The 27,206-nt window shown below is 42.8% G+C and overlaps 1 protein-coding gene across 1 annotated transcript in view; it reads right to left on the bottom strand.

The window, feature by feature from the left end:
* Positions 1-990: 990 nt before the first annotated feature.
* Positions 991-27,206, bottom strand: part of LOC126544391 (TNF receptor-associated factor 5-like) — a 49,824-nt gene continuing 23,608 nt past the window's right edge. The window contains exons 7-12 of the mRNA XM_050191704.2: positions 25,271-25,363; positions 20,296-20,358; positions 17,412-17,465; positions 15,945-16,007; positions 13,832-13,903; positions 991-11,219 (exon numbers count right to left, since the gene is read on the bottom strand). Of these exons, the coding sequence (XP_050047661.1) occupies positions 11,043-11,219; positions 13,832-13,903; positions 15,945-16,007; positions 17,412-17,465; positions 20,296-20,358; positions 25,271-25,363 (522 nt within the window). The 3' untranslated portion in view covers positions 991-11,042. The remainder of the gene's footprint in view (positions 11,220-13,831; positions 13,904-15,944; positions 16,008-17,411; positions 17,466-20,295; positions 20,359-25,270; positions 25,364-27,206) is intronic.

Raw genomic sequence — 27,206 nt, 5'->3', positions numbered from 1 at the left:
GGAGACTACGGCAGCGTTAATGTTCCATGCTCCTCGTACGAAGAATCGGTGACGGCAGCAGGGCGGGACACGTTTGGCGCCCAACGTATTGTTAGTTGATCTGGCAGGTCTTCATGGTGTCTCTCGGCAGCAAGAAGAGCTTCCCTAACAAGAGGGCGCTTTGCAGCACGGGGGCCCCAGGATTCGTCACAGTCTGCTGACACTCGTGGCGACTACAGGAGAAAGGCAGCTCTGGGATTTAGAGGCGCAAGACAATGGGCAACCGGCGGCCGCGCTGCGGGGGTCAGCTCGGGGAACCGACGCGCCTATCAAGACTCAAGATAATGGACCACAGGCGGGCCGGCCACGATGACTTTCTACGATGACTCGAACGGTTCTCTCACCTAGCGAACTAGGGACTAATGGAGTGTTTATAAGCAGCTGTTGTCGGCTGCTAGAGTGTGCTCGTCGTCGTGCTCTGTGCTCGTGTTCGTCAGCTGTGTGCTGTATGTTCGTCTTGCGTGCTCCATTTGGGAGCCACGGTAGACTGGCGATGTATCTCTTGCTTAAACTGTCAATACTGTAAATAAACCCTGTACGCCTAGTTCCTCCCAAGTTCCTCTCTACGACCTACAACTCCTTCAACTGGTGGCAACGGCGAGATCGTCCGACAACTCTAACAGCCCGAAAACGGGCACAAAGCGCATGTCCTCGTATTTACTCGCCCTGCTGTCTTGTTTAGTGTTCTACCACTAATCACTCGGAAAAAATCAAACAGCTCAATCCGTCAATCTTGTAATTTACATTTCGATTTCTGCCTGTGTCCGCTCTGAGCGCTGCCGATAAAGTTTTATTTCAAAGTCACTAATGTGCTGCTGGCACATTCACGACTCACCGTGCGTCGTTATTTGACCGCAACAAGTGCTCACCTCAGCTGCCTATGACGACCCCTTACGGGTCACGATCCGCTCTCTGGGAAACACAGCAGCAGGAAATGGACACCAGAACGACTTCTTTTTCTTTTGTGATGGGCGTTTTAATTAAACAGCGGCTCTACTAATCGCGATAATTCGCTTACAAATACGAAGACGTCGCACGCGTCAACGGGCGGACGCGCGACAACTCGAAGTCCGACTAGCTGTCGGTCACTCGCGATACACACACGCACGCACACTCACACACAATGCTTGCCCGAGACTACGGAACCAGAAACATCGACAACGAGGAAAAAAATTTTGCGCAAGCGTCACCCTGGCAAAACACCCTGACACTTTTTTTTACCTAGCAGTACGGAACAGCGCGCAAAAACGTTGCCTAGGCAACGCAAACGCCAAGTGATATCGCCGAACGTTCGTCGAAACCAGTGAGAAAGATGCAGATAAAAGTGTAGTCAGATCATTTTTGTTCAGAGTAATCGTGCATAATATCCGGCTTTTCTGAACGCTGCATTTGTTTTAACGCATACACTTTCGGTTCTTTCCAGCTATAGGAACTGCGTGCAGCTCCCAACGCATCGTCAAAACAAGACAAACATGTTTTGAATGCTAGACATATAATAGCGAGTGGTAACATTGTGCTTGCACCGCGCAAGTACCTTAATTTACTAATTTAGAAGACTAATTTAGAAGACTAAAATATATATACCTTAAGTAGGTCATGCAAATCTACGAGAAGTTTAAACTTGCTTAAACCGAACTTGCTGCCCCATATGTGGCATTTATAGCGAAGTGAGCACAGCGGATAAAACTGAAATAATTATGTATTTCAGAGCACAACTCTTAGGCGCCCGTTACTGCGGCTAGCGTCGGCGTCAGCGACGGTGGCGGCGTAACCGAGCGAATGAGCACAGCGAAAAATGAGAGTGAACGCGGGGCGCAGCGGGCGATGAAAAAAAGCGGGGAGAGCGGAGAGGCTCGAGCGGGAAAGCGGAGAGTAGAGCGCCGCGGAACCATGAGGCGGAACGCGGAGGAGGGTAAGGCGAAAGCATGAGAAAGATAAGCGTCGGCGACGATGGCTGCGACATGGCACCAGAGTACGCGCGCCGTCCGGAAGGTCTGTAATCGGCGGCGGCCGTGACTCGCGCCCGCGCGTCACCCACGCGCTAGCACTCGCGATCTCCAGATTAGCGAGGCAGTCGGGCCACACTTCGTCCCGTTTGCAATGTGCCGCACGAGACAGATTGTCCTCGGCAGCCAATATACCGCGAAATGAAAACACGTATAGAGCTGCACTCAAAACTTCGCGTTAGGGAGCATCGTAATCGTGGGTGATTTTTTTTCGACTGCTTACGTAGCGCTTTATACGTACCTATACTAATACTTCGATAAGAATTCAGTAAATAAGTTATTAGTGGCGAATACAAGTCTAGTTGCTAAAATTTTATCAGTGTATCTGTCATAGATTCCTGGTCCTTGATAAGCTTGATTTTATTTAACAAAACAAGTATATGGAACACATTTATTTATTTATCTGCTACCATTGAGCAGATAGTGTCATGGGCAACTTAACACAGCATCATCATTGGATTATTAAGAAAGCAGCCCAGTTGTCAGAGCAATAAGACTGGTAGCACGCTCCAACAACATTGCACATAACGGACGCTTGCAACGTTTTTGCGGCTGCAAAACACAACATTCAGCCAACGCCAGTGCCACAATATGTGCTACTAGGTCTACACCCCGACAAATGCAACCGACCGTCGTACACTTGTATGTAGAGCATACAACAACACCTTGAGTGGCTGACCCAGAACACAGACAACTCACTGCAGTATCTTAGAGTCACGAGATCAATAGGCAGTCTTTCCTCTCACTCCGATTTCCCATTCAAGTACGTGTGAAGCTCAATAACACTGTCTTAAGGCAGCCGCTACAGCTGATTCAAATGAGAAGCATTGCATTTCAAAAAAACAATTAGGTTGACTATTGCGAGCATAGTTACTATGTTCCCATGCTTTCTTTTACAAAAGCTGATGAATATTAGGAAATATTCACACAAATTCCTTAACTTTAATGTAGCTGGTTAACACCAGAATAAAAAAGTATCACCGAAACTCTCTATACAGCAATTGAGAGAACTTTTAGCAGAAGAAATAAGCAGGGTGACTTGCCGTTCGCATAAATTTGTACATAAACCGCGAGAACTCGCACAAGTATTCGTATATTATGGTATAATTCGTAGCCATCTCTGTAATATCTAAATTTCGGTCTATCACGTGGACCTTACAGCATGGCAACTTCTATTTTCACTGTGCAGTTCGAGCTGCACATTTGAAAGTTCTCTAGGAAGCCTGATTTACTGTTCAGTATTAAGTAAGTCAACGAAACAAAGCTTTCTTTTCACTTAAATGCAATGAATTTTATTCGTATCAGTCTAGCAGCTGTCAAATGAACCCACTTCTGCGTTCTACATTCATTCGAGTGGACAGCGCTTGAGGCAGTCTTCCGTTATCTCGCCTTTGACTCTTCCTTTAAAAGGCTACAAAGCCACGTACAATGTGGGTTGCCTCAAAAAGTCAAATCTGATCAAGAAACCTGCCAAGCACTTAAGTTGCAAATTCTGAAATAATTTTAGTGGACGAAATGTTATCTCACTGCAAAAATCTATTGTTGCGTTTTAGTCATACCTGCCTTGATAGTGTTCTTTTAAGCTATCATATTCATCAGGAACAGCGGCCGTCTGACAAGGCTTATGTATTTGCAGATGTTAATTTCTAAGTCTGCTTGAGCATGTGCGTACGCCAAGAAAATCGTTCTTTGCATTCAAGATATGGGTATGCTTTCTCACATCATCAAATTTTACTGTCGTGTTCCTAATGTACAACACAGCTAAATATAGCCGAAACCAGGTCTCATCGTCTTACGGAACATTTTCATTGAACACAGTATTTTCATTCAAAGCAAAAAAGCATAACGAGTACTAAACATGGGACCTTTTACAGAGAGCCTAATTTGTATCCTCCGCATACGATGTCATATTCGCTAAGATCCCAATAAAAATGTAAATATATTGGGTAAATTTTACGTTGCAGCATTTAAACAAGTTTGAAAGGCAGTAGTAGCTGACAGCAAACCCTTGACATGTTTATTGACGCTCTCTTGACGTGGCCACCGACCAACCTGCCGTTCGTCTGCAAACCCAACATTCTTATCACGAAGCTCTTTCCAACCATTACGGGAAGACACTCAACCCAACAGCTTTCACAATGTTTTCTTTTTCTGCAAGTGGTCCTGCACCCTACGCAACAGGCGCGCACAATGGTAAGCTACGCGAATACATTGCCAAAGTCCGAAAAAACTATTATTTAAAGCTTTAACACTCTCTCTCCATTCCAGACAGCTACAAGAGAACGAATAAAGTACAAACAAAGAGTCTCGGACAATATACGTCTCGAACACTTGCAAGTATGGAGAGCGCGCTTCGACGACGCCATGTATATGTACAGAAGGTTTTACATGGACACGTGGCAGTACTTGCGTTTCTGTACAGCTGATGCCCAATGCATGGTTTAATGGACGAGGAAGCTAGAAATCAAAGCAGGACTGGCAGTGTGGCCTGCACCGGACTTTATTCGCTGCCTAGTGTTTTCTTCCAGCAGCCACCGCTAGTTACATATTTAAATTATTAGTCGTAGGCTGATGTGAACAGAAATATGTTCTAACGAATAACACATGATCACGTGAATGCTGTCTAAAAGCACAAAGAAACATCCGGCCTCATAATTTATGAAGCTAAAAATTTTGGTAGTGTCTGAGACTAATTACTCGGCATGATGGCGTTGTGTAAGCTTCCATGCTGCAAGAATTCTCGTTTCCCACTCCGTCCTGGAACACGGAATGGAATGCTGGCATCTGCCCCAATGTAGCACAAAACTACAACCGAAACGCAGATTTCTTTCATGAAACTTCTGTCGCTTAGTGGGCTTCAGAAAAAAATTGCTTGCTTCGTCGAGGATCATAACACTTAAAGTTCCCCGTCCTCCGTTATGAGATATTTTCAGCTTTCAAAAAAAATTGTGTCTCTCAAGAACTTCAATGCTCAGAATAACAACTAAGCAAATGCAAATAAGTAATATTGCTGCGATTGAAGAATAAATGCAGTGGTAAATGCAACGCGACATATCCTGTGGGCGCGTATGTGTAATTTAAGCCCCATATTTTTTCACTATTGAACGTGACATGCCGTGATTTTTTTTTGTTCTCCTTGACGATGAGGTTGCTTCGTTTTCATATCTAATATTGTCGTGAAGATATTGCTAATTCTATTCGAAAAGAGCCCCTTAGAATGTTTCCTGTAGTGTAGTACGGGTGAAAGAAGCAAGAACTTTACGATCATTCACAAAACGCTCTAAAGATATTTAAAAAGAAAGACGCTTTAGTGTAGCCAATGTGCTCTGCACTTAAACCGCATTCTCCAAAATGGAGGTGATCTTGTTTGAATGAACAGGGAATAAAGTCAGGTGCAAGCAATCAAAGTCTGGGGCAGGTGGCTTGAGAGTAAATAGCACTGTGAAAAACGACCGGTAACATCAACAAGCACACGGCATTACAACATTGTCAGTAAACTACGTCAACATTAACAAACAAGCACGTTTTCAGCTTTAGAAGGAAATCGCTGATTCAAGTGGAACACATGAATGTCTTTCAACCCATATTTCTTAATCTTGAATAAAGAGAACAAATGGTCACTATAACGAAAAAAAAGACATTACAGAACCCGGAGAAATGTGCCCGTCTGTTTGTTGAGTAGTGACAACAAGCTGTGTCAGAAAGTATGATGCTTTCAACTATGATCGTAAGCAAGCCATTGCAACAGCTCCGGGGATGAAACATTGAGCGGTGATCCCGCAGAAACGCAAAATAATGTAGGGTAAATTGTTCCACATAGCATAATGCCAACATGAACGATAACAATTCTTGTTTTGTTGAGCCCTGTGGTGTTCAACGGTGGGACAAAATAGCGTTTTGTTTCCTGCTGTAGCCAAGCAATAACGACGCGTTGCACTGATGCCATATCAGCACCTAATTTGCCATAAACACGGGTTTTTAATATTGGTCAAGTTGCTAACGATGACCGGTCAACAATGCCGTTAATAAAACTGTATGTGCATGTCCCACGTTACAGCGATTCCTTCATTACTTAATGCCTTGGCGACACGGTCAATGACCCACAAAGCGTTAATGGAAAATTGAGTTTTGTGCAACAGCTTTAACTACTTTGGGAGCTGGCTGCATACAATTCGCTGGGTAATCTTCCATATAACTTTTCTTTTTTTCCAGAGAACTGCTGAAAACATTTCCTTCATGTTTGCTGAAGTGTTATGGGCTGCTTTAGAAGTGGCCACGTAAGTAGCAATAGCGTCATCGACACAGGTCAACTTCCACCAATGCGGGCACTGGTACATCGCGTGCAAGGCATCGTTAGTGTTATACAGCAAGGCTAACGGCGTCGCGGTGACAATGGCAGGCGGGAGGGTACGGTCACCCTGGCATAACGTTTTTCACACCGGCTAAAAGGCATTATCTACATATTCACATTGCTAGCAGGCCCTCAAAACCAACCAGGGGACACGGAGCTTTGTGTACAGCCAGTGAAAGACGACATGTTCGAGTGATTTATTCTTATAGAATGATAATTACTGTTTTTATATATATCTCTCTCTTAGGGACAGACATATGCGTGTGTGCAAATGTTTGTGATTGTAAGTGTGCCGGCATAAGTGTCGCCACTCATAATTATATTACAGCTGGCTCACTACGGCACCAAAGCAAAGAGACAAAGTAAGAGAAGTCTATAAATAAACGTCGCAGCTAAAAAGGAGCTTTGCGGCAATTGTCCCACCTGGAAATCATGCACTAGCATCCTTGAATTTTGGGTTGACGGAGGCGATCGGTGGGAGTCATTAGTGTAAATGACTAAAATTGTCTTGACGTGACTGTCTACGTGCTGGGCGAACAAGTAGTAGTGGTGCAACGTACGTCTTACAAGAACTTGAAAAACAGAACGTTTGTCAAAATTAGAAACCGCTAACATGCGTGGTCGTTGATGCTACTACTTAAGTCACTGTATGCAGAGACCTAAGCAAGTGGAAAGAAACATATTTGAGTGCATCAATTCAGCTGTCTTGCGTGTCGTAAGTAGCGCACAGTATATACTTTCCGTGTCCTCTGTATATATCTATGTATGCTTATTTATATATTTATATATATAGCTTATATATCATGTATAGAGAGCCATAGGTTTTGTTATCTGTACAACTATTCCTACCTCATAAATACTGTATATAATAAGACAACGACATACTTGAGCTTTGTCATGGTTGTATGGCTTGTGTGTCTTCTTCCCCCTAACTTCACCGAGAGTTCATCGCTGCACGTTCTTCTGTGGCAGTTTTAGCTCGTTGAAAACAAGAAGAGGAAAACAGAACTTGAAAGAAACTGCAAAGGTCCAGAACTTTTCACACGAGATACCGCGTCGCCAAAAGCAGCAGAAGTTTTCTTGGCAGCGTTTTATGACCGGCCGGTTGCTGTGTTCAGGTCACTCGAGCTTCTTGGTGGCCACACAAAGCCTTTTTAGCCATGGCTCTGCAGACTATGGTAGTTGTTGTACTGCCAGTAGGAGCGTTGAACAAACACAAGTAAATTTTTGTTGTGTCCCTGACATCCCTGACAAAGACCGTCATAAGCAAGCAAGAGCACGCCTTTCAGATTAGTTCCTTGGGGGAGAGCAGGAATAGTGAGCAAGATTGCAATTGTATACCAATTGATAGTATAATATTCCATAAAATTTGCTGGTGTTTCTATTGAACTTTTCTTTTTTTTTTTGCAATATCTCACTGGCATTACAAAGCTAACGGCAATGCAAAGGGAGGCTTCTCAACACCTAATGTGACCCGTGAGCAAAAGCATACGGACCACAGGCAAGGCAAAAAACGGAATTTATTCGTAATTCAGATGCACAAAGTGAAATTTACGAGTGGATTGGAAAGTTTGGAATGTCAAGTTTCCACTGTAGTCCTCGATTTCAAGTTTCACTGACAGGCGGCGAACAAGATCGACTTTATCACGGATTCCCTCGTCCATATGTGAGTACTTTTGCTCAGGGGCGTACATAGGCACGATGCTTCGTTAAATATTCAAGCACAGGGGGTGCACAAAGCAGTGAACACAAACACAACCAATCAGCCTGGTCATACTGGGGACTCAACGTTCGCCAAGAAAAAAAAGTTCTGCCACTGTATCTGTGCTGTTTCCAACTCACTCTTGAGTCCAAAACATTGCTTCTCAACACGTCGGGCTCAGCTGCATGAACCCGTGAAATCCGCCGACCAGCCACCGTGTGGCGCGAACACATCTCTTTTCAGACAGGAGCACACTGTTTGAACGCACACAAGTCTCTCGGCGTCCGTTTGAGCAACTTTGCACACACCCCCGGTGCGAGGAGCGAACCGCACCCATAGACTTGCCACTGAAGCCAGTATAGAAGAAAAATAGCATGCCGTCTCTTCAGTTGCCATCGAACTTGTTCCAGCGTCGAGCAGTTATAAGGGTGTTTACAAAGCGGTAACTTCAGTAGGAATTCGGTTGTATACTCAAGATGGAGAAGTATAGAATAGCAAAGAGAGCAGCTGACATTATCACACATTCAAAAAAATCTAGATTCACAGAAATGTCCCAACTATAAAGGACTCAAATATTAATAATGTACAGCAAAAAATCAAGATGTTTGCATCCAGCATAGTTTATGGCAGTATATTTACTCGACCAGTGACGACTTTGTCAAAAGCTACTTTCGAACATTTTCCAAAAGAGGTAATTTTTATATTACAAGATTGCTGTGTATTGAATTTGAAAATGGCAACAACCCAACCAAAAGTCTTTAAGCGCATGTGATCAAAAGGGGCATCAGTTAAACTGAGAGTATGAGTACTATTTGTCGTATTTGTTAAATTAGAGTAAAAGCACATCTCTAAAATAAAAATTTCAATCTATCTAACTCCACAAATAGAGTGTTAAGCATATATTTTGCTTAAAGAAACAAGCTTTGCATGTAGCATAAGCATCAAAAATGAGATTTTCTAAACACATAAGCTTAAAGTCAGCCAGCATTACTAATGAATTAGCGTGTTGTGCGGACGTACTGTAGCTACTTTCAGGTGTAACTGTTTTTGCAACAAGTTTACCATTACACAAGCACTTGTAAGCATCAGCGAGCAAGGGCAGTTTCATTGCATTTTGAGGCAGTGTTTGGGCACAAATAAATAGCAAACCAAAGCAAACCACACCATGTCCTGCTTGATGATTAAGGTAACTCTAGCGAAACGATGTGCTGTACTCAAACAACAGCTTAGAGCTTGAGATACATAATCAGTATCTCAATAGCATTATCTGAACCGCCACTAGCCCTTACTACAAGCTCGCCAAAACCAACCCTAATCCAATCTGGCAGACAATTTTTGCCACAACAAAACAAATCCTCACATCACTTTTTAGGAGCTCCCCAGATTGTTTTATGAATTAACTAGCATTCAATAGTTGACGTCATTAAATCAATGCACAAAATGAAGCCTTCTTTTTTTTCCGCATAAACATCACTTGAGCCTTTGCGAGTGCACACAAAACAGGCACATCATTTTTGTCAAATAGCTTTGCTGTGATTTCAACAGTCCTGCTTTTATAGGAAAACATAATTTATAGACAAAAGAGCACCGAAGTATGCTACCAAATGTGCACAGACAGTTACTAATGTTAGGCCGTCAATTATTTCTGTGAAATACTTTCCCCGCATTCTTCTGCAGTTCCTGTGTAGAGCTTACAACGATAGATCTGCAGGTCCTTGTTTGTTTAGGGTCTCGATTTCCAAAGGCATAGTGATGCCCCACCCAAACGTCACTCGTGGAAATATAAACCTGCTCTCTATATGGCCCGCTCATATTCTTCACAAGGACAAAAATACCTTTGCCATAGCAAGACACACTGTCGCAAAGTTTATGTGTGTGCTATGTAGTCAATAAGTGATGAGTTGTCACCTTTAGCTCGCACTAAAAAATAAGGATAAAAAGCCTACACTACAAATTTAAATAGACTGACTCCTGTACAGCGCAAGGACTTTTGTCCAAGTCTGTTGAATTTCGTTCACGATTTAGACTTCTTTCATGCTAGTTGGAAGCGGTGATTAGCTTTTTGTATAAAAAAGGTCAAGCATGACCATGTATACAATCCCGTTGAAGGCGCATTTGTCCACGTACCAAATGTCGTTATGGTATCCTCGCCTTAAAGAGGACAGAAAGCAAACACATCTGCTCAAAAGCTTTCAATAGCATGAAAAAAAAATCAAGTAAGCAAAATAAAGTAAAAGCAACGTGTTTTTGGTCTCAACACGCATCACCTACTACCCAATGAAATTTATAAGCAGCGGTTGTGTTTATTTATTTATGTCTTAGGGCCTACCCATGCTATGAGGCGCCATGGAACTTTATAGATTAGCCCAACCTCAATGCTTGTAAAGCTCACTAGTTGGGGAGATTTCTATGCGTGAAAACATTTTTTTTGTTTGTAAGAGCCCTTGCTTTACCACTATCAGTGTGGAAAATCCCGGCTGTTAAACCCAGGGGTTTGCTGCAGAGATTGTGAAAACGACTAAAGTAACAAACTTCAACGCATAGCTCGGGCAAACAATCATTGAACACTACCACCATGGGAGGGTGGCACCCCTCGTAGTGAAACCACGCCAACCATGTCACCTGCTCAACTCGAAGAAGAGCCCCACTTTCGGAGGCGCCAGAACCACAAGGAGGCTACGACGACAACGACACACACGCACGCACATAGTTCGATTCACTGCTCGTCTCATGTCCCCCGTCTTTCGTTTGCATGAGCATGGTGGGCTGAAGAAGGGACGCGAGTGGCCTTCTCCGCGTATCAAATTCCCGAAGGTCCTGCACCACCCTGAGACGGATGTTGGTGTTGGTGGTGTTGGTGTAGGCCGTGCTGGTGATGGTGATGGTGGTGGAGGTGTTGGTGCTGCTGTGCCTGCGAGGCCTGCGCTCCACCACCGGGCGTCTGTCAGGTGCTCTGGTGTTGCCGCCCAACTCTGGCGGATGACGGGACCATCATGCTGACGGTCGGAATGCCTGCTGTGGCCGCCGCTGAAGAAGATGAGGTGCCTCGGGCGCTGACTGGACGCGAGACAAGCCCAGCCTCTACGAAGCGAGGGTACGTGACCCTCTCGATAGTTCCGTCCTGTCCCGACCACAAGAAACAGAAAAAAAAAGAAGTGCGTGGATGAATATTTTATTGCAGAATCAAGAAGCTTCGGAAAGCGTGATTACTGGGCACTTTCAGGACAAATGGACTAATTGAAATGCTTAATGTTACAGCAGAACAACGACTCAAAGATGATACAGCGCTGATGTATTTGTAAAAAGTTTTTGATAATATTAAGGAAATTTTGCACATTTTACCAATTACTGAGACAAACCGAAAGGCCATGAGCGAGCTGCCATGGGACAAACTGCAACTCTTTCCTCTAGGTATACCTTCTACAGATTTTCAAATAAGAGTACTGCGGCTGGTAGCATCGCAGATTACGGACAGTAATTGTGAATTGTGTAGTTTAGGGTGGATCCAAATAGGAGTGTAAAATGTATACGTCAAAGCAGCTTAGCACTGGGTTTATTAAGGAATTAGGCAACATGGTTTCACCACAGAGTACCCGCTTGTTGGCACAGCCCATCGCCAGCGACACGTTATGCTTCGCCTGCAAAGTGCCTAGTACTAGCCCATAAGAAGCACGCTGTATTAACGCAGCTACGTAAGCATGCCTGTCAAGAATGTAACGCAAGTGGTCGTGTGCTGTGTCAAGCACGGTATCTGTGAATGAACACCCTCTCTTGTTGCGGCATGTATTTAGATGACATGGTCTACAGACTGGCCATGTTCATCTACAGTAGACCCAGTTTTTGACCATCCAAATCACATGTTTATCACACATCATCGGCTTTGCTTGTAATAAACCCAGATCAAGGAGGCCACCAAAAGCGCCAAATCACATGCTATTAGGCATTTATTTCATTAGCATTGCTTGCAATAAACCAATATCGCAAAGGACACCAAGAGTGCCAAATCCCGCGCTATTAGGCAATTATTTCACAGTGAACTTCAACAAAGAAATCGGTCACATGTATCACATAACCTGAGTTATAGTGCAAATGGGCACGAAGGACGACATCGGAGACTAAGACACAGCTATACAAACAACTTATTAGTTGTCGCGTAGTCACTACAAATAGAGTATTTCAATTAAACGCTAACATCATTTTTAAATATCCCCTGTGGCGTTTACCAGAAACCTGCTTATTGATATGGAATACGTGAAGAAGTGTACATTATTTGCACTGGAAACTAATAAGCATAACTGACTAATTAACAAAATTTACCTAATTAGCCTTTCAACTTATTCTAGCGCACATTGCTTTACCCCAATTGAAGCGAGTGATTTCACAAGGCGCATCTACTTGCAACAAATTTTGAAACTAGTGCCAGTTTTGAGATAAGCGCAGTTGAACTTGCCGTACACGTAAACTGTTTCATTTTTTTAAACAAAATGTTTTTGTATGCATTGAAGCTCAAAAGTTATTGGAACACCAAGGCATTTCATCGCCAATAGGGAACGCATATCTCGAAACTGGTGTCATTCCTCACAATTTGTTCATAGTGGCTATGACATTAAATGCCATCGGTTACAATTCATAATTTGCAAAATGTGGCGCAGCATAATTATTTTAACAGTTACCTAGCGAGAAAGAGTTAACTAGTCAAATATTATCTTCCATTTTGTTGTGCAAACAATGTCTAGCTCTGAGATTAATCTAGTTCAGGTAGTATGAGTGTGCTACGTATCATGGGTGACTGAAACACACCCGTATATCATCGTACAACAGGAACAGCAGGAAGGAACGGCGTAACAAACCCACCGTCACAAGATTGATTATTTTTCCGGACAATCCTCTGTCATAGGCTACCAGCCCAACAGTCGGTTCTTCCGAAAAATGACACAAGTGATTAAAATTTTATTCGTACAGAACCGCCCACACCACGTAAATAAAACATTCGCCTCGCCAGCCTGAAAAAGCCACTGTCTTTCTAGAGCCGAAATGAGGATACCAGCGTAGCAAAACCCTGCAATGCCGGTTAGGTGCAGCATACTACACATATTGTACATCGCATTCTTGACAATTGACGCGTACTTACGTTTGTAACAATATTCAAATAAAACTCAAGCAATTCAGGGGCACGATATTGCCGTGACTTCCATAATTCACCAGTGCATGACCAATAAATTCGCAAGTAGCGCAAATTTCACATTGCTAGACAGGCGGATGACAAACTCAACGCTGCTGTGACAACATTCTTTATCTAGCTTTTGACTGCACAGCTTGTAAATAATGCAATAATCATGGACCATATCAAACAGCATGGCAATAAGTTCCACACATTGCAGATGGCTTCGACAGCGTTGAATTAAAATTTCTCATGGCTCAAGCAGTGAAACTTCAGTAAGCTGCCAGCACAAAATTCTCTCTTCATGCTTGTAGCAATCATCAAAGATGGCTACTACTCAACATTGTAGTCATGATTTAGAATGTGAAAGCTTTAATTTTAGTTCGAGAAGAACATTTGCATAACACTTATAGTCCTTATTCGTTTTAATAGTGGCACTGCGCAGACGGTACTCCGTGTCAGACAGTCTCATAGTCAAAATTCTGTTTTAGTTGTTGTGAAGTTCTATTCGTGTCAATCCTACACATTATCACAGCAGTGAACAAGCGTTGAATTACTCAGAAGTATCTCACCCCAGGAATCCTATGGTGTGTCGTCGTAGTACCGTCCATCTTTGAACTCGGTATCGGGTGGATCGTCTTTTGCTGCAAACCAAGAGTACAATGTGTCCACTAAGGTTATGCTGCAAATGAAATAAGCTTTTCATCCCACGATGAACCAGTTGCAAAGGATTACGGGTAGCTGCTTCAACTTCAGGCACGTGAGCGATTCACGTAAGCTTTCCTGTTTTATGAGTACGTTTTACTGTTTAGGTGTATGCACGCGTTTTTCTTATAAATACCTTCAAAAGAATTATTTAGATGACCTTGCTATGGCATGTTTCTCTAGACATTATTTTGTTCTGTTTCACACTCACTGAACCGGTCTCCCTTTTGATACAGCTGCATGGTATTTTCTTTCATCTACGTTTTCAGCTATATATTTCCATTGCAATGTTGATTAAAAAGAAAAAGATCGCTATAAAAATTGAGAGACGTGTTTAGTTTTGTCCCATCGCATCTACAGCCCTGCTTCGTTTTTCCCCATAGCATCCTGCTTTTTGAGGCGGGTTCAGCACAATAATAAAGTCTTCAATCATTTTTTCGGCTGTAAAATACAGTGTCTTCAATGCATGCAGAGCATCAATAATACATTAGAATGTAAAATGAAACCGTGGTTGATTATACCGGTTAAACGAAAGGCCACTGCGTAGTTACAATCAACCAATATTTAGTATTTGGTTGTTAAGTAAAAAATAGTATGAAAATGTTTAATGACTTACTGACATCAAGCCTCTAAGCGCACGTGGAATTACAGGTCAGTAATGCACTGGCGAATACCCCACAAGAATAATGTGTACAGACGCACCAAAGAATCATCTTATCTGATTGTCTTCCTTTCTTCACTTTTCTGTTCAGTTCCCCACCTTCCCCCTTTGATAGCCATGCCATGCTGAGAGTGCTGATAACAGAAATGCCACAACTGTCTCTAAAATAATTTCCTGGTGAGCCTTCTCGGTGTTTCTTTGTATACTGTACCTTTGTAGTGAAGAATTAGAAGATGTGGTAAATCTTTTTACTGAGCGAAAGCAGTTTTTCGCGACGCTGCAAAAGGGCCAGACTTCCTCTCCTAATCACTGTTCACAGTTCCTCCAAGTTGTTTGCACCACGAGCTGCTGTCTTTTTCGTCCTCGAATTGGCCTATCTTGCCTTCTCGGCCTCGAATGTGTAACTGCAGCGCGGTTGCTGTTGCTTAGCGAGCTGCGTGTTTCCCCTTTGTGACGACCTATGTCAGGAAACTATTGCCCGGGAGAGCGGAAGGAGGCACATTTTTGTAGAAGGAGCTTCTCGTAAATCCTTGACCTGTCGCAGAATATCAATTCGATCAGTATTCCCTCTGCTAACTAACTAGCAGCGCGTCGTGACTTTCGTTTAAGTAGGAACGTAAGCTTGCCATATGTGCCAACGCCAGCCCACTTTGACACTGTAGAAATTCTGAAGGCGTTGCAAGCCTAAGCAGTTTCAAATGCGGCTGGCTACTCAAACCACAGTGCTGCTAAAGGACCTTATAAAATAACGCTGCCATGATAGCAGTGGCCTTGCTCTGATTTAGCATACATATAGTAAACACTGAATTAGTTCTGGAGAAATCTGGAAGACTAAAACAGTTTTATTAAACAGAAACAGCTTCCGTATCATGAAACTTCTCTCGCGTAATTCAGTAGAAATGATTTGTTATATATTCAGTGTTTCTGTTCTTCGGCTTACGAATTCATGCCGCCTAATTGTGCTGTCATCTGCCATACTATTAACAAAAATGATCGAGCAACTGTGCCGGAAAGGTATTGGTCCTGCGTTCAATCACCCAGACCAGCATGATATTTTGTCCAACTGCGAAGCTTTCTTTTGAAGAAACCAATATCAGTTTCCTAGCTTCTCTTTGGCGGATGACACTTCTTTTCTTTGACTAAACACTGTAAAGAGGGATAAGTACAATCGCAACTGACATTCTTCAAAGTTTACAAAAGGCTCCAGTTTTGTGTTTTCAATAATATAGCAGCTATTACTTATTTTAATGTAATCATGAGAAAGCTATATGTAAGTTTGCGTAATTAACTTTTGACACTTCAAGATTGAGGTTCTTTACCTCTATCATCCTTGACAGGTCATCCAGCTTTGCCTTTAGCTTGCGGTTTTCTTCTTGCTGTGCCTGCAATTTCCCAGTAAGTCGCGCATTCAGGTCACAATTATTCGTGTAAAAAAACATCAACATATTCTACCCGAGTTGTTCAGAAATACAAGTTTCCACAAGTTTCCGACCCTTTAACCTACACATCAGCGATGCTACTGATAATAATATTAGCAACAAAACATTAAATTCTTGAATTTAAATCGCTGTGCTAGGTACTACAATAATATTGTTGCGAGGCGGAGACAAGCACGAATGTTGTTTATGCAAGGCGAATGCTGAAGGCACGAGCTGACACTAGAACAAAGCGACCGAAGAGCCCCAGCAACAACAATACTTCTTCCTCATCGTCTCTTGCCTGCACGTCCTGTTCTGCATCGCGACACTACACGTATCTATATTCTGCAAACTAGCCAAGAGTCACAACCATACTTTATTACATTGCTAGAAAAAATAATACTTGATTAGAGAGGTTTTTTATCGTGCATATTCAGTGCGATTCACACTTTGTTTTAAAGAAGCAAATTTATTTTATTCCTTTCTTTACTTATTTTTTTGCTTGTGGCATTGTCTAACTACGTATCGAAATGTATTTACAGTGTTATAGAGTTCTTTAACGTTTGCGCTTTTAATGCATGCGTGCGATTATTTTCCCTGAATATTTATGCACACTAAGCGTGAAGTGTACCGCACATACGTTATTAGAAAACGAGTAAAAGTGCTGAACAACGGAATGCGACTGAGACAGACGAAGCACTGAGTTCATCAGCAGGCAAGGCGCAGGTTGTCATTTTAATTATATTATTTTATTTTATTTAAAATGGGCAACACAATTTTTATGTCTCAGTCACATCCCGTTGTTCAGCGCTGTTACTCGTTTTCTTCAGGCATGTAACCAACCTAAGTTAGCATGTTATACGTCAACATTTTATAGTTTTCATCAGTATACAGATGTGTCGTGTACAGGTAGTTACTTTCAACCCGTGTATGCACAATGCGCTGCACTTTTAAAGGAAACACACAGTGGTGCTACCATAGTGCGACGTGTAGGGCATTGCTTTTTCTAATATGAAGTAGAAGTGATCCAGTTTTATTTGTTTTATTATTAGCTAGGCGTTCCTGTTAAGTGTGAACGGTATCACGGATTGAGCCGACATGCTATGACCTCAATATGTGACTGGCATTTTGGGATAATAACTGTAATAAATAATCACACAGATATATTTGCCTCACCTTCTAATGACTCTTACACGTATATATTAAGGGGTTTGAAAATCATATAGAGGGTCCAAATGGAATGCGCTGCGCTATAAATCCATCTCCTTTCTTTGCCATCCACTGCAGTTCTCATACATCGCATATGAACTGCATTTATTTCTCACTCGACACTGCGGCAGTAGAGCAGTTTGAGATAGAAACACTCACATGCAGTGCTCTGCTTATGGTTTGAAGCGTAGTAGACACTCTCCGATTCCCTTCCTGAAATATAAAATGATAAAAAATGTTTTCGGTGCCTGAATTTATGCATGATTTGAAAAAATTACCTCATGCATGCAGCCCATATGTATGTCATAAAAAACAAAATTTTTCTTATTTGAACAGTACATGAGACACTCCTTAAAGTAATCCCCCCCGAAAAACAATTTGGCTACATCCATGAGTTACTAACTACCCATTAGCATACCTAAAAGCGACAAATGTCAGCCTAAACCATTATCATTCCCACACAAAATAAGCCACACCTAAATATAACGAACATGAACATAAAGAATTATTGCATGTACGGAAGTATTTAAAATGTTTTTCGCTAATATCACCATGTAACAAATATACATGTTTAAAGCAGATATCTAATGTAACGAAGCCATGTTTTATTTGGATGCAACGTTGTTGTAACAAGGTGCACCTATAATAAAAACTCCGGCAGAACACATCTCAAGGATACTGTCGATGTCAATGCGATTAGCACTCAAGCAGTGTAGGGACACACACTATTTCTGAATACAGTCAAGCACCTTTATAACAAAGTGTCTTCATAGCAACCTCCAAAATTACCCGTTATACCAATCACTTCGTTGTAAAGGTTGCTAGCCCTACTGCTCTCACTAGAGAAGTCTAAGTGCGTTCAACAAAAAAAAGAACTTTCATTGAGCATGAATTCAAGGGAGACTTAACGAATTAGGTCACTGTTTTTGTACATGTGCACAGTTTGGCTGGCAGAATGTGGGACTGCTGTCAACCATAATGCAGCAAGGTTTAGAGCTAGCCCTGCAGTGAAGCGCGTATCGTACGCCAAGTAAAGCTGCAAATCGTCGAGTGCGGCTATTGGCCCCCTTGCATTCAAAATCCTTCGTTCGTTTACGGGACCTTCACCGCTGATGCCTTGACATTCTCGTATTTTCCATCATACCACGTCGTCGGACGTCACTTACGACTACATAACAACGTAGCGACCTTCGAAACTGCATCACCCGTGCTAGCTACTGATTGGCATGAACAAGTAGTGTACGAGTTGAGCCATTCCTGAAGCAGTGAAGCCGAACTACTTCCGACATCGATCGGCAGTCTCTTTCAAGTGCGTTGCTAGTGCTTACGTTAGCGCTAGCGCACCTTGGTGACATTTTTGGAGTTCAGTGGGGGCACCGCTACGTGGCGTTCATTGTAAATCAACTAATCAGCCATCGAGAATTCCAAATTCCTTCCTTGTACAGGCAAATGTTGTGGTCGCCTCTATCGTAGAGACGTTGACAATGCATTTGACAGACAGGAATTCAGCGGGTACTTCATCTCAATCCTTCATTATAAAGGCAATTTCGCTGTGGAAGCGTTCGTAGTGGAGGCGTTTGATTGTATGCATATATTTAAAATCTGTAGTGGTCCGTCCGAGATTTGTATTGCTTCGGCTATGTGCGACATACGCATCATCCAGGATGAACCTGCATTATCGTGACACACGCCCGCCTGGGTCGGCCATGACCGCAACGGCATGACAACGACGTAATGACGACGACGGAAGGACGAAAAAGAAATGACGTCAACGGAACGACGAAGGTTGTATGATGACGGCGTCTTGACGAGGATAGAATGCGACAAGTCATGACAACAATAGTATGACGAGAATCCGATGAAGAAGCTGGAATGATAACGATGGGACCACCACGTCGTGCGGTATGAACACGAATGCTTGACAACGCCGGCTTAATTATGATTGAATAACTACAGCATAACTTCAAAGAAAGGGCGAAGAAGTAACGATGTCAATGGAGCGACGAAGGCGCCATGATGACGATGACGGCATGACAACAATGGGGCGACGTTCCTGAAATGGTGAAGATGGCGCGACAGCTTGTCGGCGACAGCATGTCTGGAGTCAAATGACGATGATGGAACGACCCCGACGTGAGCACATACGTAGTGATCCAACGTAATAGAAAACTTGAGTCGCTGCGTTGTATTCAGTGGACGGATGGATGGACGGACAAACAAACAAACAAACAAACAAGCAGACAGACAGAATCAGACAGACAGACAGACAGACAGACAGATAGATAGATAGATAGATAGATAGATAGATAGATAGATAGATAGATAGATAGATAGATAGATAGATAGATAGATAGATAGATAGATAGATAGATAGATAGATAGATAGATAGATAGATAGATAGATAGATAGATAGATAGATAGACAGACAGACAGACAGACAGACAGACAGACAGACAGACAGACAGACAGACAGACAGACAGACAGACAGACAGACAGACAGACAGACAGACAGATAGATAGATAGATAGATAGATAGATAGATAGATAGATAGATAGATAGATAGATAGATAGATAGATAGATAGATAGATAGATAGATAGATAGATAGATTCAAAGTGCCTAATATAGGCAAAGAATGCAAATTGAACTAAAAGCAGCTATTTACAACGGCAAAGAAAAATGTTTGCAAATGTGTGAACGCAGTTATGGTCATCAAACAAAAGCTAATAACATACGCAGTCAAGCAAAAGTGATTGACATTGATTACATGGTGCAGATATGAATTGCGAGTTTCTGAGATACTCTATTTCCTTGCCTACGGGGTAACAGATATGGCACCTTCCTCGGAGGCAATATATACTTTTTCGCATTTCAGGCTCGCATTGCTCCCGCTATTTAAATTCGGCTATAAATATGATGAATCTATGCATTGGTTCTGTGCGATCGTTTTGAGGCAATCCAAAGTTGATGTCTGTTCCGTGAAACCTCCTCAGTCAAATCCGCTAAAGACACATAAGTGACTACGTTAGGCAAATGCTTACCTTCACGGCTTTCGTGAGTGCATCAAGCTGCACGTTTAGATGTCCAATCTCGTCTTGCTGTTCCTGTAGAAATGTAAAAAAGTAAGCATATTAAAGCACCAGTGTAGCTCTTTAACTGACACTAACTTAATTATTAATATTACTAAATCTGATGCTTAAAAGCCTTGTGTTTGTGCTTACAGTGACAAATGGCATCTCAGTACATCAAATGTAATACCTCTGACGGCGTTCACTTTTTCTAAAAGATGAGGTAAATGCTGAGACTATATTTTATTATAGTTCATTGATATATTTCCTAGAATATCTAAAATTTGCAGAATTTCTGCTATAGTGAAAAGTTGCAATCAACAATGAGCAGAAGAAAGTGGCACATTTCATCTATCGAGATAGATTATCTCGTGCTTACGACGTTGTGTAAATGCTATGGACAATCTGAAATACCCCTGTAGTCAAAGGAGGAGGGGCGGTGGACCTTGCACACATACATGGACTGCTCCTATGTACATAGTTACCTATGTATGTATGTATGTATGTATGTATGTATGTATGTATGTATGTATGTATGTATGTATGTATGTATGTATGTATGTATGTATGTATGTACGTGCGTATGTATGTACGTACGTACGTACGTACGTACGTACGTATGTATGTATGTATGTATGTATGTATGTATGTATGTATGTATGTATGTATGTATGTATGAGTGCTGGAGACCATTGCAGTGCTGTCCATTGTTATTTGAATAGGTTCATTTTACTCTCAAGAAATGATAACGTCATCAGGTGCTACGAAGACCAGGCAAATTCTCCCTCGCAAATTTTTATGGAGGAGCCCTGCGGGCCCAGCCTCCAAGCTGTCAAGTGCTGCTTCCTTCCGGTCCAAAGAAAAATTCCAGCTTGCCCACATGTATGTGACCAGGCACTAAAACCATGCTGATATTAATTATGCAGCCACTGCAGTGCCACAGAAGTTACAAACGTTGCACAATTTTCACTAAAGCGGTTATAGTTGTGCATATTATAAAATATCTCAATTTTGTGTGCGTACTACAGTTCAATTTGTATGAGTGTGTATATTTGCGGCGGCAACAAGGCGGAGTATTTGTTTATTTGCCATTTTATTTTGTTTGCTTTGTCACTGTGCCTTTTTCTGTGCACTTGTGTATAATAATTAACTAACACTGTTTGCTGGGCGAGTTGGTTCCTATTAGTGGGTGAAAGAAACCAGCGGAAATGCACGAAGACAATGAACTACACAGGACAAGCGCTGGACTTACAACCAAAAGTTTAATTAAAATAGTAGTCCCGACATCAAATAGCAGCGCCTGCGTCCACTTCAGCAATCTGACCCAGAACAAAGCAAAGAAACAGGCGTAGTCTAGTCAAGCATTTTATTGATTAGGACAACGCACGAAAGCAATTTAAAAACGCTACCTCTTTATCTGAGAGGACTACTGAAGGATCATTGACGCTTGAACTTGGGCCGTGTTTGTTTATTTCAAACGCTTGGCGAATTCCCCGTTCATTCTTATTCTTTTCTTTGCTAATAATGCCTGCTGATTTGAAAGCTGGCGCGCCGCCGAAGTGCTTGCAGTGCAAAGGTGCTTGTGCTTGTGGAGAGGAGATGGCGGTGTTCGCGCAGTCTGTCACACATACATCGGTCGGTGTGACCGATGTAGACTAGGTCACACGACGAAGGTATTCGGTACACGGCCGACACCGTGCATTTTGTGTACATGTTGGCGTGCTTCTTACCACAGATACTGCTAGGGCCCGTTTTCCTTGGCGATATGCGCTTGCCCGGCACAGATAGCACAAGCGCACGCCGCTCCTTGCGGCAACCTTCTTAAGGCTGTGGGAACTGTCATGCATGTACGGCATTACCGTTGCGTTGAATGCTTGTAGGACAACGGCTACGTTATACACTTTATGCTTGTTCCTTTTTACCTTATTAAACGCGGTTTCAGCCACGGCCATCAACAAAGAGGTTGGTTACTTTCCCGACATTAGCCTGGCTACTTGCTCATGGAAAGTGAACTGCATGGAATGGGCGCAACTTTTCTTTAACTCATTCGTGATGCTCAAGGAAACAATACCTCTTTGCACTCAGAGGCAAGATTCAAGAGAAAGGAGCATTTTTTCTTGCTCTCGGTGCGGAACACTAACACATATGGCCATCTCTATTAAAATTTACCAATAGTTTGAGAAACCATATCGACTAATGTTGGCCAAGTTCGTAAGTGAACCTGAAATTCTGACAGCATACTCCAAAAGTCATTAAAATTTCTTCAGTAAGCGAGTCAAAGTTCTCATTTTGATAAGATGACAACAAAAAAATGTCAACATACCTAAAAAAGCGCACAATCCTTTGATTCTGTAACCTGGCATTAACCATGCTATGAAGTTTTGATAAAGATATCTGGCAAAGGACGGGAGCTACACTTGAGCCTATACAAATTCATTTTCTTTGAAGATAAAGTGAGTCATAAAATGAAACCATAGTGTGGCCCAGATGGAACGAAAGAAGCTCAAAAACATAATCGACTGTTAAACAAAAGAATTGACAAACGTGACCTCTCCTTCTTGTTCAATTAGTTCACAAACTGCTAAAAGTATGTCAGCTGTCGGGATACAACGAAAAAATTCACCGACGATTACAATGCTCAGTAATGCGAATTTTGAGCGCAGCTGTTTACTTCTCTTGAATTCGCGATATATTGCGGCAAGGAATATGATTCTGAACGACAGTGATCTGATTTGGGAAGTTACCGCAAGGAACACACGAGATGAGAGGAACAACACGGGGCGGTTTTTTTAAGCAATGTAATATAGCAGAGTGTGGATGTAAGCCAGTTGGTGATCCATGATTCGTGGAGTTACCGCAAGGAACAAACGCAACGAAGAAAGGGACAACACGAAGCGGAATCACCGCTTCGTGTGGTCCCTTTCTTCATCTCGTGTGTTCCTGGCGGTAACCTCCCAAATCATGAATCACCAACTAGGCTACACCCACACTCTGCTATATTACATTAGGACAATGACCTCTCGGTGACGGCACTTAGCTTCTGCTCGGGCAGCTAGATTAGCAGCTGCTGCAGACGAAGCACTTCTACTGGTTGGGTCGCTCATTGTTCAGAGAGAGCTGGCTGACGCTATTTTGTATTACGGTTATATTGTCACGTGGCAGTGACAGTGAAGGACGACACAGTGTCCAACCTGTGAGTTACAAATTTAACTCTTTATCGGGCGAACTCGTGCCCAGCAAAATAAGTAACACTCAAGCACAACGATAGCGGCGAGAAGAGTCAGCGATCGTGGGAAATCTGACCTGCGGGTCAAGCGCGCCGTCTTTTATACGTGACTCGCCGAAGGTTCCAGTATAATCGCTGGTGCCCGCGTGGCTTCCGTAAATAACTAAACAATTCGCGTCGCATGTACAATCAGATTACAAAAATCGCCAACCATGACACTCGAAACAAGCGCGAACGATACCAAACCAAGCAAACCAAGCAAGCGCGAGCGAGAGCTGACGCGAGCAGACGATAGTACGAAAAGAGCACTCGGGCGGGCCCGCATGACACCACTTTTCCGGGCGCACATCCCTGAAGGGGTCGCTGTCGTGGGTCTGCGCCGTTCTCAGCTCGCGTCCTTCACCTCCCGCTCCGCGTTCGCTCTTTCATCTTTCGCTGTGCTCGTTCGCTCGGTAACGCCGCCGACGCCCACGCTCGCCGCAGTAGCAGGCGCCTAAGAGCTGCGCTCTAAAAAGTCATTGGTGTCAATTGACGACGTGGCATTGGCACAATGCTCATTGAATTGCAGCACTCCGACGACATACATAGACCACTGAGCACCAAAAGGGTCTGCGGTCACCAGGCTCTTCAAAGCACTCTGCAGGAAGCCGCTCTCCATCTTTTGCTACGAGCCGCCTTGTGTCACAATAACCCTAAAAGTAACCACTGGCTTATAGGTCTTCACAGGAAAAAGGAGACGAAGAACAGCTTCCTTACAATCTACCTCGCTTTTGGTCCCCTCAATGAGGTTTAGCTGCTTTAAAAATTTGATCGCTTGTGCCTTTGCTCTTTTGGCAGCACTTCTACCAGTCTGAAATTATTCTCAATAGCTTGAACGGCTTTTTTGCGCGCAGACCAATGGTGAAGACAACGAAGCCGCTTTTTTGTCGAACTGCACCAGGTTAAGCCGATTGCTCGTGAAGTACTCTACAATGGGCTAGAATATTCTCTCTCTAGGTGCAGAACCTCTCGTATCCCGCTTCGTCAAGCACTCCACTCTTTCAGATAAGCCTCTTCTCATTTGTATGGGCCTTTTTCTCAATCCGACGCACAGTGGCAAGCAGTTGCAGACCAGTAACGCTTACCACTAAACTGAACTATGGGCTTTCGTTAAGTCGTGTGTCCATCTCTGGGGCAACCGATGCACCCCGGAGGTAGATGACACCCATCGCATCGTTCCGGGCTTCTGATTTCTTTGGAAACTTCTTACGAATGTCATTCCATTACACTTCGGTGACTGTGTTAGCCAAAAGTCGTAGTTCTCGCAGCTTCTAGACGTTAGTTTATACCCCTTTATTTTTACTTATGTGTTATTTTTTTTACAACTACTTTTACTATGGCACCCTTTCTCCTCTTTCTCTATTCGGTTACCTTGTGTATTTTCCAAGGCTGTAGAAGAGTTAAAGTGTCCACTAAAATTTGAAATAGTTACGATGCCCACGGCATTTCCTTTCCGCCTTTTGGTCATAAAATACGTTAAGTTACTACTACTACCACCATCTTTCTTGCTTTTGTTTCGTATAAAGCAGCGCTAACCTCATGGCCAAACAAAAAAGACTGGCCTGTAGGCTGGGACGCATAATGCCACTGTTTGGTTATGTACACCAACAGTTCTGTTTCTCGTGGTTGTTTAGAGGTGATGAATGAAGCGTAAGCGATAAAAAAGAACAATTATAAACCTACCTTATTAACGACAGAAAGCTCCTTAAAGTGGGTCACGATGATGTGGATATGATCCTCAAAAGTCAGGTGCTCCAATAGACTTTTTCTGGGGCCCTGTGAAAGTTCACAAGCACAGTGACAAGAGGTTAGATACGAAAAGGATTCCCGGTGACGATTGTCGACACAAATGTGAGATAGCGCCGCACACACTGCAACAAAACTAGCTGTTCAAAATTCACACTTAATTTATTTTATTCACACATTTTATTCCCAGTTGCTGCAATAGCGTAAGACCTCAATATAACGAAGTTCGGGGGGGGGGGGGGGTAGTGCTTCGTTATATTCATTATTTTCTTATAACGGTTAATTGTACGTCCTCACGGCCGACATTGACCGCCAGAAAATTTGGGTTGCGCTGTTACTTACTACTAAAGGTAAGCCGATGCAAAAGCTCGCTGCACATCACCGAAGCGCCACAGAATATTGTTTTCTGCCGCGTCTTTGTCAGCCAGATCACTCTTTACTCCAATGCAGCTGTGAACGCTACTACATCTTCGCCATCGTCGTCAGCGCTCAAAGGGCGTAACAGGTGTCGTAGTGTACTTGCAGTGAGCGCTGCAGGCCTCTGATTTTATACGACGATCGTCGCTCAGTGCGAGCGGACGCTTGCATACTAAACAAACATTTCTTTGCTCTGGTGCTCTGTGACGGACGCTGTATCGAACTCGATGCTAGCAGCACGCCAGCGGCTCGTTCAATAAATGCCGATAAGCCAAGCGATCGCCGATACCGTGCGCAGTGTAGGTAATTCTGAACTCATTTGGTTTTCTGTTCTTATCAATCGCTGCGCCGAGTGCCCGATCCCAGCAGTGACGGTGGCACTGCTTTGTGAGAGAAAGTATTGGCCAGTGACGAAATCCAAATGGAATGGAAAATTAAATAGACTGTTATAAAAAATTACGCAGGTCCAACGCTCATGTTGTATATGTGGCAGCGAAACTTTAGTGAAGTGGTTAATTTATTGCTATACAAATAACGAAAAGTGACTTGAGCAGATGTGTGTAAGTTCATCCATGCGACATATAACGTCTTGCAAAGCCTGTTTTTATCAAAAACAGAGGTCACAACTTTAGTCTGATCCAACGTTCATGAAAGAGAAAATTGGCATCCAACCGCTCTACATTGAAGCTGCACTCTTTATATTCATTATTATTAGGTCCGAATAAAATATTTCTGCGGTGATTTACTTATCGAAAGCCATCGCACTCATTCCAGTGTATTAGACATGAAGAAAGTGGGCTTGAATACACGTTTAGGTCAAACTTATGAGCATAGCATGGGTGCTGCTTGGATATGCTCTTTTTTTATCGCTACAACACCATTGCTTAACCATGCAACATGGCATAAAATAGATTAATAATTCCACTGCACTCCTATCAATCCGCTTTCATTGTAGGAATGTGCTGAATTGGGCTGGTTGATTCATGACGAAGGGGGTCAAAACAGTGCGAATGATATGAAGGAAACAGACTTGGAATATACTGCGCTGCGTACGTCGCCTCTGCTTTCGTTATCTCCTTCGCGCTGTTTTACCCCCTTCCGATGTATAAATATTTTGTGGCCCAAACCAACCAAATACTGCTCAAGCCTTCTTTTTCTGCATTTCACGTGTTAGCTTGCAGCTTTGCACTTATAGTTAAAGTGATTTGATTCTGCAGTTTCCAAATAAGCGTCAGAAAGTGTCATTCTATGTCAAATAGAAAGAAACCGAATACAGTTGTTCCAAGTCCAGGCAGTTAAACAAAATTGATTTTAAATCGTTAATTGAACACAAAACTAATATATGCGCATTCATCTCGTTATGCAAGACATCGACTCAAGGACGTGCGTATGAACTGCAAACAGACACAACCTCAGGGGTTCTTTTTTCTGAAACTTCTATGCATGTGTGTTGGTG

This window comes from Dermacentor andersoni, chromosome 10 (assembly GCF_023375885.2).
Source record: "Dermacentor andersoni chromosome 10, qqDerAnde1_hic_scaffold, whole genome shotgun sequence".
Taxonomy (NCBI): domain Eukaryota; kingdom Metazoa; phylum Arthropoda; class Arachnida; order Ixodida; family Ixodidae; genus Dermacentor; species Dermacentor andersoni.
Note: the sequence above shows the minus strand (reverse complement) of the source record. Positions and strands in the feature narration are given on the sequence as shown.